General features: G+C 38.5%; 1 protein-coding gene across 1 annotated transcript; it reads left to right on the top strand.

The window, feature by feature from the left end:
• Positions 1 to 688: 688 nt before the first annotated feature.
• Positions 689 to 15,228, top strand: LOC146161308 (sodium- and chloride-dependent GABA transporter 3-like). Its single transcript, XM_083384327.1, has 14 exons — positions 689 to 1,523; positions 3,198 to 3,304; positions 3,381 to 3,511; positions 3,962 to 4,088; positions 4,265 to 4,394; positions 4,972 to 5,107; positions 5,644 to 5,778; positions 6,532 to 6,635; positions 7,500 to 7,624; positions 9,122 to 9,234; positions 10,167 to 10,295; positions 11,612 to 11,815; positions 12,574 to 12,741; positions 14,627 to 15,228. Exons 1-14 carry the CDS (start codon positions 1,429 to 1,431, stop codon positions 14,732 to 14,734), a joined length of 1,812 nt encoding a protein of 603 aa, XP_083240453.1. The 5' UTR covers positions 689 to 1,428; the 3' UTR covers positions 14,735 to 15,228.

Consider the following 15,228-nt stretch of genomic DNA (forward strand, 5'->3'; position numbering starts at 1 on the left):
GAAAATCTAAAGTAAATAACAAATGTTTATACTTTATAATGGACAAAACTGAAGGTTTAAAAAATACAGTTAGTTAGATTAACTTGAAAAAAGTAGAGGACGCACAAAAATGCCGACGCCTGACGCCTAGCTCAGGCTACAGTTGATTTAAAAAGTAAGCAAAATGTCGGCTTAGTTTTCAATCAATTAGGTATTTCAAAGACGCAGCTTTGTGTATTGACAATAACCAATCTTTACATTAGAAAAAGGCAACACTAAGTTCTAAGCTATACTATAACTAAATCATATACAATACGTGCATTATAAAGTACACTATGAAGGAAATACAAACGTTTAGAATCGAGGGCAAAACAACAACAACAAATGTCATTTTAACACCATTAAAGCATTTTTTTAGGCGCCGTGTTTTTTAATATACCGGCCCCTCGTTTTACAGTGAGAATGTCTGTGTGAATCAACGTAAGACATACCCCCGCTCACGCCCATCTATATGCCTTGCCGTAGGTGCCGCTAGCAAAAGCGGCAGTCCGAAGTCCAACATTACTACGCGCTTAGAACCGGACGATGTTAAAACGGCGCGCAGGGTAGAAGGTTGGCTCACACTCTCACAGCCTCAGTCAGCGTAAACATGTATGGAAGCTTTCGTTTTGTTTTCACTTGCCGCCTGTAGGTGACAGATGTTTATGGAAATGGGGTTTTGTGCAGTGGTGTAGCTACTTTTAAACAGTTGTTAAGGCAATGGGCTAGCGGTAATTTAGTGTGAACAGAAAACATGGCAAGGCGGTCTAGCAATCCATGTGGCACAAACACGCGCTGCTGCTAGTTATCAACGTGCTCAATATCTAGCTTACTAGTTAACTGTATGTCAAAACCTTAAAAGAGTAATGTTGCGCTAAGCGGTTTACAAAACTGTTTTAATGTTTTAATTTAACACTTGTTCGAGTTTTACACAAAACAAAAACAAAAAAACAAAAAAAAAAGCCTGTATCAGTAACAAGCGTATCAACCAACATAGGACATAATCACACGTTTTCTTGTGAACAGTTAACTGCTGGTTTCCAATAGGTTAACAGTAAACCCATCAGCCATGTCGGCCTCACTGTCTCGCGTTATTGATAAAACGTTCAGTTGCTGATTGCATTCTTCGAAAGCTTAGGCCAGCTGCCAACAAAGCGGTACATTAAGTGGAAAGGTTGTAGGTGTCAATTGGAATACCACATCGTGTGGTGCTACGATATGTAATGCGCAGACTTGAAACACCATTCAATTTGACGCTCGCAACACGCTGCTGTATCCAGCAATCGACTGCTTTTAAATGTAAACGGCAACTGTTCAACTAAACACCGCGCACAAAGGAAGTGCCAGCAAAGCGCCTAGTCTGCGTTGCTACCTTTTTACTATTTTCAATGTTACAGAACTGCGTAAAATATGAACGCAAGTCACCCGCTGAATAAAAACGACGGCTTGGAAAGCTCGGTAGAAACCGATGATGGCAGTTCGGAAGGCACGAAATACGGGTTGAGGTAAGTAAGTGGAACGTGTGCTGGTAAAATACCTGGAAGTTTATTTTGCCTAGGTAAATAAAACTGTGTGTATTTTCTATGTGTAATGAAATATTAAAATCTACACTTGACTCTTACGTTGAATGCATTTCAGACAAAATAAACGTTAACTCACTTTCAAATTTAGGTGGCCTTAATTTTGCCGGCCCAAAATGAAGTAGGTTGTTCACTAAAATATAAATTTAGGCGCTATTGAACGGTTTTAGCGTAGTGATGTTATAAAACCAAAACAAATTAACAGGAAGACTCAAAGTAAGACCACTGGCTCCTTTATATATATATACACTCTCGCCCTTTGCAAAGCTGTTGAATTCGGGCTGGGGCGAAAACAATTCCTTATTTAGGATATAACAATAGTTGTTGTTTCGCACGTAACATTTTAGCCAGGAGTCTTGGCGAAACGGTCTCGCCAAAACACCTCGGCGTAAGTACTTTACCCTGGGTGGCAATGTTGTACACGCAATGAAGGGGATCCAGCCAAATTGCAACAAACCTATTGTTTTGCGATTGCGAAAACAACCCGTAACTGTATTTGCTAAGAACCAGATATTCTGCAATAACGCTACGTTCGTGTACATAGGGAAGTTAATATATATATCTAAACTAAAAACATAATGACATTTTTATTTCTTTTTCGTTCTGGCGTTCTATTATATAACATCTTTATTGCGTAAAAACTATTCAGCAGCAGGTGAAACAACTTTAAAATGTGTGTTGCGCTGTAGTTAAATTCAGTCGTTGCATAGAGATCAATAAGCACGCTACTATAAAGACCAGGGCCAAATCCAGGATTTCGGGGGTGGAATCCTATCTTTCAGGACTAACGTAATAAAATAAAATAGAAACTTGAAAACATCTATTTTTGTATGCGCGAAAGAAGAAAACTGCAGTTTATTTGGACGAAATTGGTTAAAGCTTTACACACACCCTTCCACCTTACACACAGATTTCGCAGTCACAATATCGGCTAACCGCTAAAATGTACTTTAGAAAAGAAACAATCACAATCAATTGTTATTATGTATAAAGTGTACAGCCGGAGTCAGCACTGCACTCGAGCGTATTTTGTGCGAAAAAGTAATAAAAAAGACGGTGCGAAAAAATATTTGATTTCAAAATTTTGAATTTGATTTATCCTTGGTCATTGGCGCATCCAGGATTTTTGTTTGGGGCCACGGAACATTTTAGGGATGACGTCACAAACCTACGCATGACGAGACGTCGAAAACAATTAATCTTAACAAGCACTTGTTGTTCACAGCAAACTATATAATTGCAGCCGAGTTTAGCCTAATTGCGCAAAGCGTGGAAAACATTGCGTTTATTTGGTGTAAATTGGCAAAACTTTGAATTTAAAAGGGTGCCTGACACTTTAGGCAAATAAACGAGATTCGTATGTATAGTTTATTTTAACTAAATTTCATATTTTTTAACTAAAATTTTTTTTTTATGACTTCATACGGCGTAACAATCCATATAGTATACATGGCGTCTTTCAGAACTAACAAAAAGTTAGTAAAAAAAAAAAAAAATTGGCAAAAGATATGTGGCTGGGGAGTAAGGCATGGCTTGATACCCCCTTGGCTCCGCCCCTTTCCCCCTAAGTCCCTTACATCTTTGTCGTTCCTTTTGTAGACAGGCGTGGGGAAATCAAGTCGAATCATTCCTCGCCCATCTGGGGGCCATCATCGGCCTGGGCAACATATGGCGCTTCCCCTACATCGTTTTCGCCAACGGCGGAGGTAATTGTGGAGTGACTAAACGACCACCGATCGATCTGGTCTTGTCACGTTGCAAACCTTCCCGTTTACTTTCCAGGTGCCTTTCTTATCCCGTACGGGCTCTTCGTTATCTTCGGCGGTTTTCCTCTCTTGTTTCTCGAGATCTCCCTGGGCCAGTACACGCGGGAAGCGGCGATACGAATGTGGAAGATTGCGCCGATTTTGAAGGTAAAGCGCCCTCTGCTTTGCTTTATAAAATTTGATAACCGGTAGTAGGAATACACGTCATTTCATGTGTAGCAAATATAATTGTGTCGCCCGCTATAACTCTCCATCAACCACTGGAAGTTTTAAATCTATAAATAAAGACAATTGCTGATTTTTAAATTTTAGCTTATATAAAACGTTGCGATCGAATATGATTTAATACGCAAAGGTAAAATTATACAAAGTGTTATTTTGTGAAGAGTGTGTGATACTTTTTACACTATGAATAAACAAAATATTCTATAACGTTAATATATTTCATCACGATAGTTCTTTCCGGCCACACTGACGATATACAACCGTTTAGAAATATTTTGAGCGGAAAAGATTTTTTGTATCAAGTATAGTGGACAATCTTTGCCAAGTCTTGCTTGTTTCTAACCGCAATGTGCTTTTTAATATTCCATCCAGGGCGTTGGAATCGGCTGTACGGTGATCGTGCTTTACTCGAGCGTCTACTACATTACTGTGATGGCGTGGGCGATTTTTTACTTCGTGCATTCCCTAACCACGGGGACACTGCCCTGGATGCACTGCGGTAAGCGGCCACATGTTTGATTTGTTTGTTGATCTCTACCACTTGTGTTTATGTTTACCGTTGTCATAACCTTGTAAAAATCAAAGCAGCACAACAGCCGTTTGGCTGTGAGGCTGTATCCCTTATTTTAGGCAGGTTCCTTAATTGCTTTAGTTGTTTTTGTTTTGTTCTTGCAGATAACTGGTGGAACACAGACTCCTGTTTATCGTACGAGAAGTTTTTGTACGACCCGACGTCGAACGTTAGCCAAGCAACGTTCCAAGACAACGTTAACGGCAGCGTTTTGCCTGTTATCGAGTTTTGGAAGTACGTAATCAACTGGAATGTAGTCTTGCCATTCTGCAGTATTTCGCTCTCCCGTGTATTCCGACGACCCAATACGCACATTGAACTCTTTTACAAACAGAATTTGTTCTGTCATATCATTTTTTAATACTTTAATTTGTTGCAAAAATGAAAAGACATGATTAGTTTAATATTTAAATATTCGCGGTAAAAAGTTTAAACAAATAGGCTAAATGCGTAAATTTTCGGCAGTACCAACTTTGTGACGACAAATCAACTACATCAGCGGATCGTACATCAATATTGTTGTGTTTAGAACAGCTATTGGCGCCGTTGCACATTTTCGGTCGTTCCCCTCCAATACCTTTGTTCGGTGAATTGTTATTTTTTTCCTTTAACCGGACGGGCTGTGTATATTGTGAAAAATTGACATGCAAGCCGAATTGTGCCTGTTAAATCTTGACCTCGAACAAATTTTCTAGTTCAAATCCAAATAGGTTATGTGGCTACAAGCTAGAATAACAGTTAGGCCCAACTCGAGGTTCAATTAAGCGGAAGTGACGAGTATGACTGTGTTTTTGTTGTGTTTTTTGCTCAGCCTCTACGTTTTGCGCAAGTCGCCAGGTCTTCACCAACTGGGCGGTCTAGGAAACTGGCAAATGGTGCTGTGTCTCTTGATCGCTTGGGTCGCCGTGTATCTTTGCATCTTCAAGGGAGTGAAGTGGTCGGGGAAGGTGGGTAACCCAACACACGCTGTTAACATGATAATATGCATATTCTTGCACAATTCATTTGCCAGACCAATAATATTTGAACACGAGTGTCTGCGCTGCGTTGAAACAGCATTTCGTGGGGCTACTGAAATTGTCCAAGTGCAACAGATTAGGCTTTTCATATTTGATCAAGTGTTTTCAACTATAAGTCTTTATGTCTTATATATATTTATTTATTAATCAACCTGCGTTAAATATTGTAAAAACAAAATCGTTTTTGTTATACAAATTCGTTTTTATATATTGGATAAAAAAGTCTAATATGTCATGAAGATTAACGATAAATATGTTCAGCATACTTATTGACGTTTCAAATAGATAATTTTTTAGATGAAGAAAAGCTAGCGGAACGCCACCGAATAGATTCCTACGATATAGCCCATTTAAACGTCCACAAGCCACAATAAAACTTGTGTGGGAACCATACCCTGGCTGCAACACATTAGGCACTTTTCTTATTCTGCCCTGACCTTACACAGCCTTCCACACTCGTGTAGGTCGTTTATTTTACGGCCACCTTCCCTTATATCGTCTTGGCCGTGTTGCTGATTCGCGGGCTAACTTTGGAAGGGGCCACCGAAGGAATTCGTTTCTACCTGCAACCCAACATGACCAAGCTGCTGGAGCCCAAGGTAAGTGCTGTTCGTTTTTTTGTTCTGCATCTTTCTCTGGTAAACCGACACAGCATACCACAACCATTGCAGCCAAAGGGTTATCTATTTTTTGGGTTGTAATATTAAAAAAAATGATTTCGTTTTTCAGTCGAATTAGCACAGTTTTCTTTATTTTCTGTCCTGCGGTGGTTGACTTAACCAAGAGAAAGTACGTATGTAATGTTGTGGCTTGTTCCACCCATGTTTAAAATGTTCAAAAAAAAGATCGGAGATATCTGAACAAGTCAGTAGTAGTGCAGGCCCAGTTCCCTGGCAACCTGACATCACTGTACGTATAGGACATCATGGAGGTAGGGCTCTAGGTAGTTACTGCGTAGGAAATACTTCCATTTATGTGTGTTGTGGATATTTGTTCATTAACTAAGCTAAGGGTATTTAATAAACCGGCCTCCAAGAAAAATTGTCGCTGGAGGAAAAGGCGGGATACTACTCAACTGGGCAATTCCCGTTGTTAATCTTACCTTGTTCAAATTGCTGGGCACCCCTTGTCCCCTTTTATCCATTTTACCTGTACATTTAACCACCTTCACTTTCTTGTTTTTGTTTTACTAGTACATCACTAAATGCTTGTTTTCTTGTATGTCCTATTTTTACCTAAATTATGCAAGTGGAAACGCTTGCAATATTCGAGAATCTGTTAATATGGAGCACAAGATATTCATTTTCCTGCAAAGCGATTTGTAATAGGTTTAACCTATGCGTGATATGCAGGTTTGGGTTCAGGCCTGCAGTCAAGTCTGCTACTCCTATGCAATCTGCTTCACCGCTTTGGCGGCTTTTGGGAGCTACAACAACTTCAACATGGACTGCTATAAGTAAGATAACGTTGTTTGCCTGATACTTGAAGAACTTGACAATAAACTTGAAATTATTTTTTTTAGTTCAAACTCTCTAAACACGAATTACGCACCCCGTAAAAGTCAAAGAATTTGATTTACTTTTTTTAGATTTTTTTTATAAAATGAATACAAATTGGTTTACTCGAAAAATTGCTATATTTAATATCAGCTTTTATTTACGCTATAATTTTTTTGTCATTTTTTTTTAATAAGCGAGGCTTCCGAAAACAACATATGACTGACTCATTTCCGAAAGCCTTTGAGTTACAAAGCATTCGTGTTTTAATAAACAGTTCTGAAAAACAGCTAATGGTTTCAACCTTCACCCTTTTAAGTTTAAATATAATATCCTAAACCTAAACAAAGCACACAATGCCTGTTTTTTTGTTAAAATACATTGGAAGACATTTCGAAATGCGGGAAATGCCAAATCGCCGGGCAGGCCTTCTCGAAAGTCCGTAACAACATCGTGTTTTTTGCGTGCTAGACTTCTCTCCAAAAAACAAAAAAAAAACTCAAAGGCATTAACGATTCGACTGAGCTCGTAAATGCAAAAGGACTCAAATTGGATAAAAAATGTATATGACTCGCTCTATATATACCTCAATGTTTAAGATCCTTTTCTTATTTAAACGGCGAAATTCATCGAATAAATCAAAGGTCGACCGTTTATGTATTTTTTTTTTATCATCCCAAAATTAACTACACTCTTGTTTTTTCTCTGTTAAAATAAGCTACAGAGGGCTAAATTACACAGGTTGAACAGCGAACTTTTATTCCTTTGGTTGAAAAAAAACTTAACCCCTAAAAATGTTGTATTTTTTAACCCTTTGGTTTTAGGCACGGCATCTTCCTCTCCGTGACGTGTTCCCTCACCTCGTTTGCTGCCGGCTTCGCCGTCTTCTCGGTGCTCGGCAACATGGCCTTCGTGATGCAGAAAAACGTGTCCGACGTTGTCGCGTCAGGTACGAAATTTGGCTGAAGTTTAGGATGTTTGACAATATAAGATCGCGACTTTCGATAGCAGATTTATGCTTCCCTATGGCTTACGTATTCGCCAATGATGAGACGGTCAATTGCTACTTGCAATAATTTCATAACCACCTTGAGAGGATAATAGATTTTATTGAATGCTTAGTGTCGCCTTCTCACCTATTGCTGACATTTGTTATGTGCTGGACACTTTATTTTGTCCCTAGAGCTAAATTTAAGCAAGTGTATAAGAGGCTCGGCGTTCGGCACTGTTTATTTTTGCAGTAGCCCACACGAATATTGCGGTTTTTTGAAAGAAAGGATCCGGCTGTATGAAAACCGATACCTAAATATGATAAATTCGAAAGTTGTAAAACATGAGAAAACACACACCTTAAACCACTTGCGGCATAGAAAATCGCCAAGATCGACTGATTACACCAAGATTACAATGGCGAGACAAGTGCCTTTAGGCATCGTTCTTGTAACGGCGACGACATCGTGGACCTTGGAACTTCAGATACCATCAGTTTCAAAGTCCAAAAATGTAAATTGACAGCGTTCAGAGGATTTTGTTCAAAACGCAATCGGCGATTGACTGTTACATAACTACTAGGCCAGGTTTTTCAAGAAAACGTTTAAATGAGTAGTGGTTATACCAATTATGTTTTGTACAATCGCCCTCGAAGTTCAAGGTGACAATTGCAAGCTGTAAAAGTTACTAAACATTTATGTTGCCGAGCCTAAACAAAACCCTCTACAATGGTTCGCACTTTTAGACGCGTATAGTGTTATAACGGAAAACGTCGGCATCCGAAGCGTAATTTAACGTCTCAAAAAAACTATTTAAAGTTTGACGCTTGCAGCTGTGAGCAAGTAAATTGGCCTTTAACGTATCCGGCGCGTTGTGTGTGGATTGGCTGACGTCAGACTTGAACAACTAGATTTATTTTAGCTTTTCCAAATTAGATTAAAATTAGAACTATATCGTTTGGAGTTTTCTCAAATTAGATTAGAATTAGAATTACCGAATTCCTAAAAAATCAAATTTCAACTAGAATTTGAACTAGAACCACTTTAATTATTTACAATCAATTTAATTTAATCGCAATTTATTCTTATAAGAACGTGAATGGTATATATGTGTGTGCTGATTTTTATGCCTTTTCATGCTTTTTAGACAGTAAAATTACATACAAGTCGTTCAAACCAAAGAATCCAAATTGAAATTCTGTGTTTTCTGTGCAAATTCTATGCAAATTAGATTAGAATTAGAATTAGTCGTATTTTGCTCTAATTCAAAGAATTAGAAAACTAGAATTATTTAGTTGTCCAAGTCTGGCTGACGCCAGCGCTGGACACCACGATGCTGATGCTAGGCTCGAAACGCGCTTAGTGCGAACCGGCCTTTACACTTTAGACCTGACGATTTCGGCGTCAGGTTACAAACAAGTAGAGCAAAGTTCAACAGTATAGTTTGCTTTTGCCAGGTCCCGGCCTCGCCTTCCTTACTTACCCGACCGCCCTCTCTCTTCTACCTCTGCCTCAGCTATGGAACGCCCTCTTTTTCTTCATGCTTATTCTGATTGCAATCGACAGCCAGGTAAAAACGGCATCGACGATTCGCCTTTGTGTGCTAATAATGTTCACGGACTCTTTGTTACTGTTTGTGCTCTGCCTTTGTTTTTACCATATTCCTATGTAATTGCGCATGTTGCAGACACTGTGATTTTTGAGCAGGACAAATTGGCCATAACTTCAGGGAAGGCCATTCCGCCGCTCGCGAGCTAGATGCGGACCTTTAACCCAGTTATTCGCGGGTTTTACTTTAATTTATGTTTTAGTTTTTTTAAATGTACAGTGTCGTTTTCATGTTGATTTGGAATAATTTACAAATTTTCCTATTTTTTCCGATTTTCGCATGGTCGAACTTATTCCTATTACTTTGTGTTAAACTAAGTAAGTTAAAAGTAATGTCAACATGATTGCTGGCGTTAAACTTTTGGGCAACAAATATACAACGACAAAAGGCATTATGTAAACTTCCGTTACCGGTTTGTTGTTGGTGTGAAACATTTTACAAGAAATCTAGCCACCCGAGTTTTATGTATTTTGAGGAATTAGAAAGAACTTTTGCGGCACGAAACGTACATGTTGTGCGCCTTGCACGCAGTTTGAAAACAGCGTTCCTTGGGAAATTTATTTTAGGAAATTTTTAGTTTTTGTTTTGAGTTCCACGTATGCTTTGTATTAATACAAATAACAACAGAATCTGGCCCTCCAACAGAACACATAATGCCGACGATAAAAGTTCTAAAATTTATTAATAAAAGAGTTCCATGTATAGTAGGATTATCAAAGCAAGTATAGGTAGCGTTTTAAACATTGCCGATATCTCTTGATTCATTTGGCACATGGGGAGATATTCACAATGTCCAAAATGCTACCAATACTTATATATGGGCTTTGATGTTCTTACTAAAATCTTTAACCCCTATGGTACAAGTTTTGAGTTTTAATTTCTGTTTTTGTTAGTTTTCGTGTTTGGAAGGTTTCCTCTCCATTATCTACGACCACTGGAAGGTTTTAAGGCGCCATACTCAGCTCTTCTCGGGTGCGGTCTGCCTGACTCTGTTTCTTTTCGGTCTGCTCTACGTCACAGAGGTAACATAAAAAACTAATATTAAGTAATTAGCCGCCGGAGAGGATTCTCTGGACCTCATTTTTATAATGCCAACCCTTTTTGCCTACAACATTATTATCAACTTGCTCTGATGAAAGTGGCATACATTCGTTCAGGGCAGTGGTTTTAAGTTTTTTGATTAGGTACCTCCTTGTGTTTTGTTACTACTCTATCAAACTTACTTGGTGGAAAAACACGCATAATTACAACAAATCGCTGAAAGTGCTAGGAAACTAGTGTCGTGCCACTATTGTCACTTGCACAACCTGTGGTATTTCCCTTAAATGTGTTTTTTTCTTCTTTTAAATATGAGCTCCACGTGTCCTTTGGGTTACGAGGGTCTGGCGTGCCACCTTACAATGTTGGCATTTAGCAGTTGAAACACAAACGGAGTACTTAAGCGCGTAAAACGTTTAAAATATGCTCATTCTAAAAACTAAAATATTGATACCGAATCATGTAGTGTAAATCAAGTCACTACTGGTAGATAACTGTTTTGGTGTGTAGAAAGACATGAGCAAGCTCGATGGTTTTAGGGTTCTTTCTGATTGGTGTATTTATAAGTTTCCTTTAGGCTTGATAACATGTAAGGAATGCCATTAGCGTAGACCAGCGGTTCTCAACCAGTGGGCCATGGCTCACTGGTGGGCCATAAGAACATTTGAGTTGGGCCACAGACCAATTTAAAAAAACTAGATTTAGTTCCATTTGTGTCACTATCTTTAATTTTAAAGGAATAATGGCTTGGGGAGGAATAAGGAATGTAAATTCATTATTCAGCCGCAAGTATCTCACTAATGCACAGTTAAATAAATAATCTGTTTTGAAATATGTTCTGCTGTGTTTTGTTCTAAAACTATTGGGCCACAGAATTTGCAACGTTAATTGGCCTTGAAAAAAAAAAGGTTGAGAATCACTGGCGTAGACCATGTAGACATCTTTCCAAAAACATATTTTTACATCGCCACACTCTGCGTGTTCGCCTCACTGGCGCCACCCAACGACCAGGGCCGGATTAAGCTACTAAGGCTTTAGCTTAGGCCCTGGAAAAATAAATATACATTGCTATACACTACGAGTCTATGACCTTTAGTTACATTTAATACATGTTTGTAAGTTATTTTTATGTTATTTTGCAGTAAATCATTTCAATTTTTTTATGAACGTATTTTTATTACTTTCTGTAGCATGGTTTGCAAAATCAGGCCTTCTTTAGTAAACAGCCTTAGGCCTACAGTACCCTTAATCCGGCCCTGTCAACAACCGTCTCTGAAAACTATACATTTCCATTACGCAGGCCGGAGTCTACATATTCGAGCTCTTCAATAACTACGCGGCGAGCGGCATCGCGCTTCTGTCTCTTGCGCTCATGGAGTCAATCGGCGCTGGCTGGGTGTACGGTGCTGATCACGTGTACGAGAACGTCAAGGAGATGATTGGCTACTACCCGTCGCGATACATTCGCTACTGTTGGTGCTTCATCACGCCCGTCCTGCTCATAGTAAGTGCAAACAAGTAGGCTATGCATGCTGTGTGATTGCCTGTGTTGTATTTTCTGCCTTTGTTTTAAAACAGTAACTTTATGGTGATGATTACAGCCCGGGTACAGTTATTTTAAAACTGATCGCATACAACACTGACCAATTTCTAGGCTACAGAAAAATATACGACCTTAAAGTACCATAATAATCGTGAAGAATCGCAATTTGTTTTGTGCAAAATTTCGCGGGGCACGTTATTACCAATGTTAATCTCGGACATGGCTTTATTTTTATCTTATTCAAAAACTGAAAAACAATTGGCGTTGGCCAAATATATTTCAAAGTTGCCGATCTTTTGCTCAACAATTTCTTTGACCTGATGAAGCACCGATGTGAGAAAGCTCGTCAAGTTTAAAACACAATTTTGCCACAGTGCCACTTGTTTTTTAGTTTATTAGTGTTGAAAAAATCCCAAAGTAAGACCACTGCAAGAAGTGGATAGTTACCCCCACTGTATTTACCAGTGTCGTTTGTTTAAAACGTGCGAAGATGCTTGTGTTACCCATAATTTCTCTTGATTCTCTGTCCGCCTTCCCCAAAATGAAGCACCTGATATATAACCGAGTAGTAAGTGCCGCAGTAAAATCTAAAAGGTAAACGTGGATAGCAGCCAGTCTTGTGTCATCCAACTTTTCCTGTAGTGCAGTGTATTTCTCTGTAAAATGTTAGCCGCGCGCCGAAACGACTTCACATCTTTGCCGCATTTCTTCTCCACCAGAGCGTCCTGATCTTTTACATAGTTAAGTACGAGCCGCTTGAGATTGGTGATTACGAGTATCCGGCGTGGGCGAACGCGGTCGGCTGGATGATGTGCATGTCCATAGTTCTCTGCATTCCCGGCTATGCCGTCTACGAGATCTCGCGCCATCCGGGCAGCCTCAAACAGGTTGGTTTTGTTTTCGACCAATTTCGTTTCTGTAGATCACAACTGACAATGCTCTGTGGATAAGAGGGTCAAACCTGTTATTCGTGTGCGAACAATTTAAAAAAAAAACTAGGTTAAATCCTGAGCGATCCCAAGCAGTAACGTATAAAAAATTTTATTTACTCTATGATGGGCTTTGTAACTGTTCAAATATTGTCGTTGTTTATCTTTTCCGCACATAATTAAAATTCAAAATCAAACCGAAAAGTAAAAAAAATACTAAAAAACAACTTTATCGAAGAACGCAAAATACTGCATCACGCCAAAAATGTCATCATCAGTTCCGGTATAACAACAAAATACAAAGAAAGTGTTAAGGAATGCTTCAATTAAAGATAAAAGCGAAATTACACAAATCCAGAAATCTGTACAGTCCAACTGAAACTCTAGGGCTAGGCTGTGGCAATGAGAAAGAGAGCTAAACAATGCGACATGCTAATTGCTAGCTTGACCGGTCGTTTACTTAATGCAATGTTTTCGTAGAGTAGTATGGTCGGTATACGAATTTAGCTTATGGGTCATTCAATTTGTGTTTGGTGGTCGTCACATATCGGCCTGTTAAAATAATCTATTGTTCTTTGTTATGATCCTATAACTAGGGCGATTATTAGAAATTTTGACCTTGAAATTTAATTTTTTGACAAAATTTTAACCTATCAGAAATACATTAATTTATACATCAAATTGTTGTTTAAACTACTAAATTAGTGTATTGGCTAGTTGTCAACCACATAATTTTGATGTTTGTCGAACACAAATCAGTCATTTTTTCAGGTTTTAAATGCAAAACTCATAAAATTGCTTAATTGAGGTTTTGTAAATTCAAAAAGACAAACAGCGATAAAAATGCCAAAGAAAAAGAAAGTGCTGGTTATTTTAGAAAAACATTGTGTAAACAGTTAAAATACCAGGTAAAAATAATTGCTGAAAATTAAAAAAAAAAAAGTAGGACCTAGTATATTATCCAAATAAGAAATAAGATAATTGCAAACCACAAGCGAAAAAAAAGGAAATACTGTTCATAACTATCGGCTAAATCAGGAATACACAACTATATATAGCATAAAGAAGTTCGAGCTAAACATAATGCGATAAACTAGACCTGGGTCGTTAATTCTGCCGGCTCGCGTATACTGTTATATTGCTCTAGTGAAGATTTAATACGGTTAAAATGTCTTTAAACGTCAATAAAAACTAAATTGTTATGATAAAATGTTAACTGAACGACAATTTCAAATTGCTGACTATACGTTTTTTTTAATTGGTAAACGATTTATGTGCATTTTAATTGATTTTGACTTGAAAAAATTTTGTCAAATTTTGACCTGAAGTGTAAATTTTGACTTTTTTTGACAAGTCAAAAAATAATCGCCCTACTTATAACTCATTGCAGAAAAGTTCTTTGTTATTTTTCTGTATGAGCAAAAATCCTATACAAAGGCTCAACATTTGTTTTTTGGTACGCCAACTAAATTGAAAGGGGAAACAGCCTGGACACGTTATTAATAAGGCAGTGACAAAATCCCTTGCCTGTGTCTTCTTAAAAGGATCCTTAATCACCCCTTGATATTCACTTTTTCAAAGACTGAACAAATCGAATAATACAAATTTATGTTTTATAGGAAATCTATTGTTCGTTATAATAGTTATTCAACAGCTTAAATAAGACAAGGTCATTAGGGATGCCGATTTGCAAAATCTACTCGTTGTACTTCTTTCGTTTAGTCGCTTTGTCCAGCAGAAATGAACCTCGTCACTTCAATGAGGAAGCTGACCCGTTTTAGGATTCCTGGTCTAGCAACTAAACCGCGTAGCAACGTGAGAACCAGATTCTTTTTCTTTGCAGAAAATCTTAGCCGCGTCCGCTCCAGTTGGTCTGACGAAGAAGTGGCAAAGCACTCAAAAGGGTCCATCCATGGAAGATGTCAAGTTTCCGCTTACCACGCGCAGCTAGCGACGGTTTTTTGAACTAAACCCGCCTTCCGTTTGATGTTTTCCTATACTTACGTATGCAAAAAAAACTTACGTATGCTTTTTGCCTCATTGACGTGGAGCAATTATTTTTTAGTATCGCCCTTCATATCAAGGCAGTGCACTGCTTGTAGACAATGCGGCTTCCACCACAACCCGAATTCGCCTTTTGTATAGCGTTTGAAAGGTGTTATAAACGATGCCCGAACGGCGCCTGATTTTATTAGTCAGCATTACCAGTACCTACTTTTGTGCGCAGGTTTTAGATGTTCGCGTATTTTTTCTGCCGTTTTTAATATGGACCACGGCACATTAATGCGGTGCGTCGTTTCCTAAGAAATTGTTTTCAGTTTTATTTCCGAAAAGACGAAACCACCGTGCTGCCTCGTCTCGTATCACACCAAAAAAAAGCAGAGCGCCCTTGCCTGTTCAGTTACTTTTTGTGCGGAAACTTTATTTATTAAAAACGACAAATCG

The sequence above is a fragment of the Ascidiella aspersa genome, chromosome 3 (genome assembly GCF_963924565.1).
Source record: "Ascidiella aspersa chromosome 3, kaAscAspe10.2, whole genome shotgun sequence".
In the NCBI taxonomy this organism is placed as follows: Eukaryota; Metazoa; Chordata; class Ascidiacea; order Phlebobranchia; family Ascidiidae; genus Ascidiella; species Ascidiella aspersa.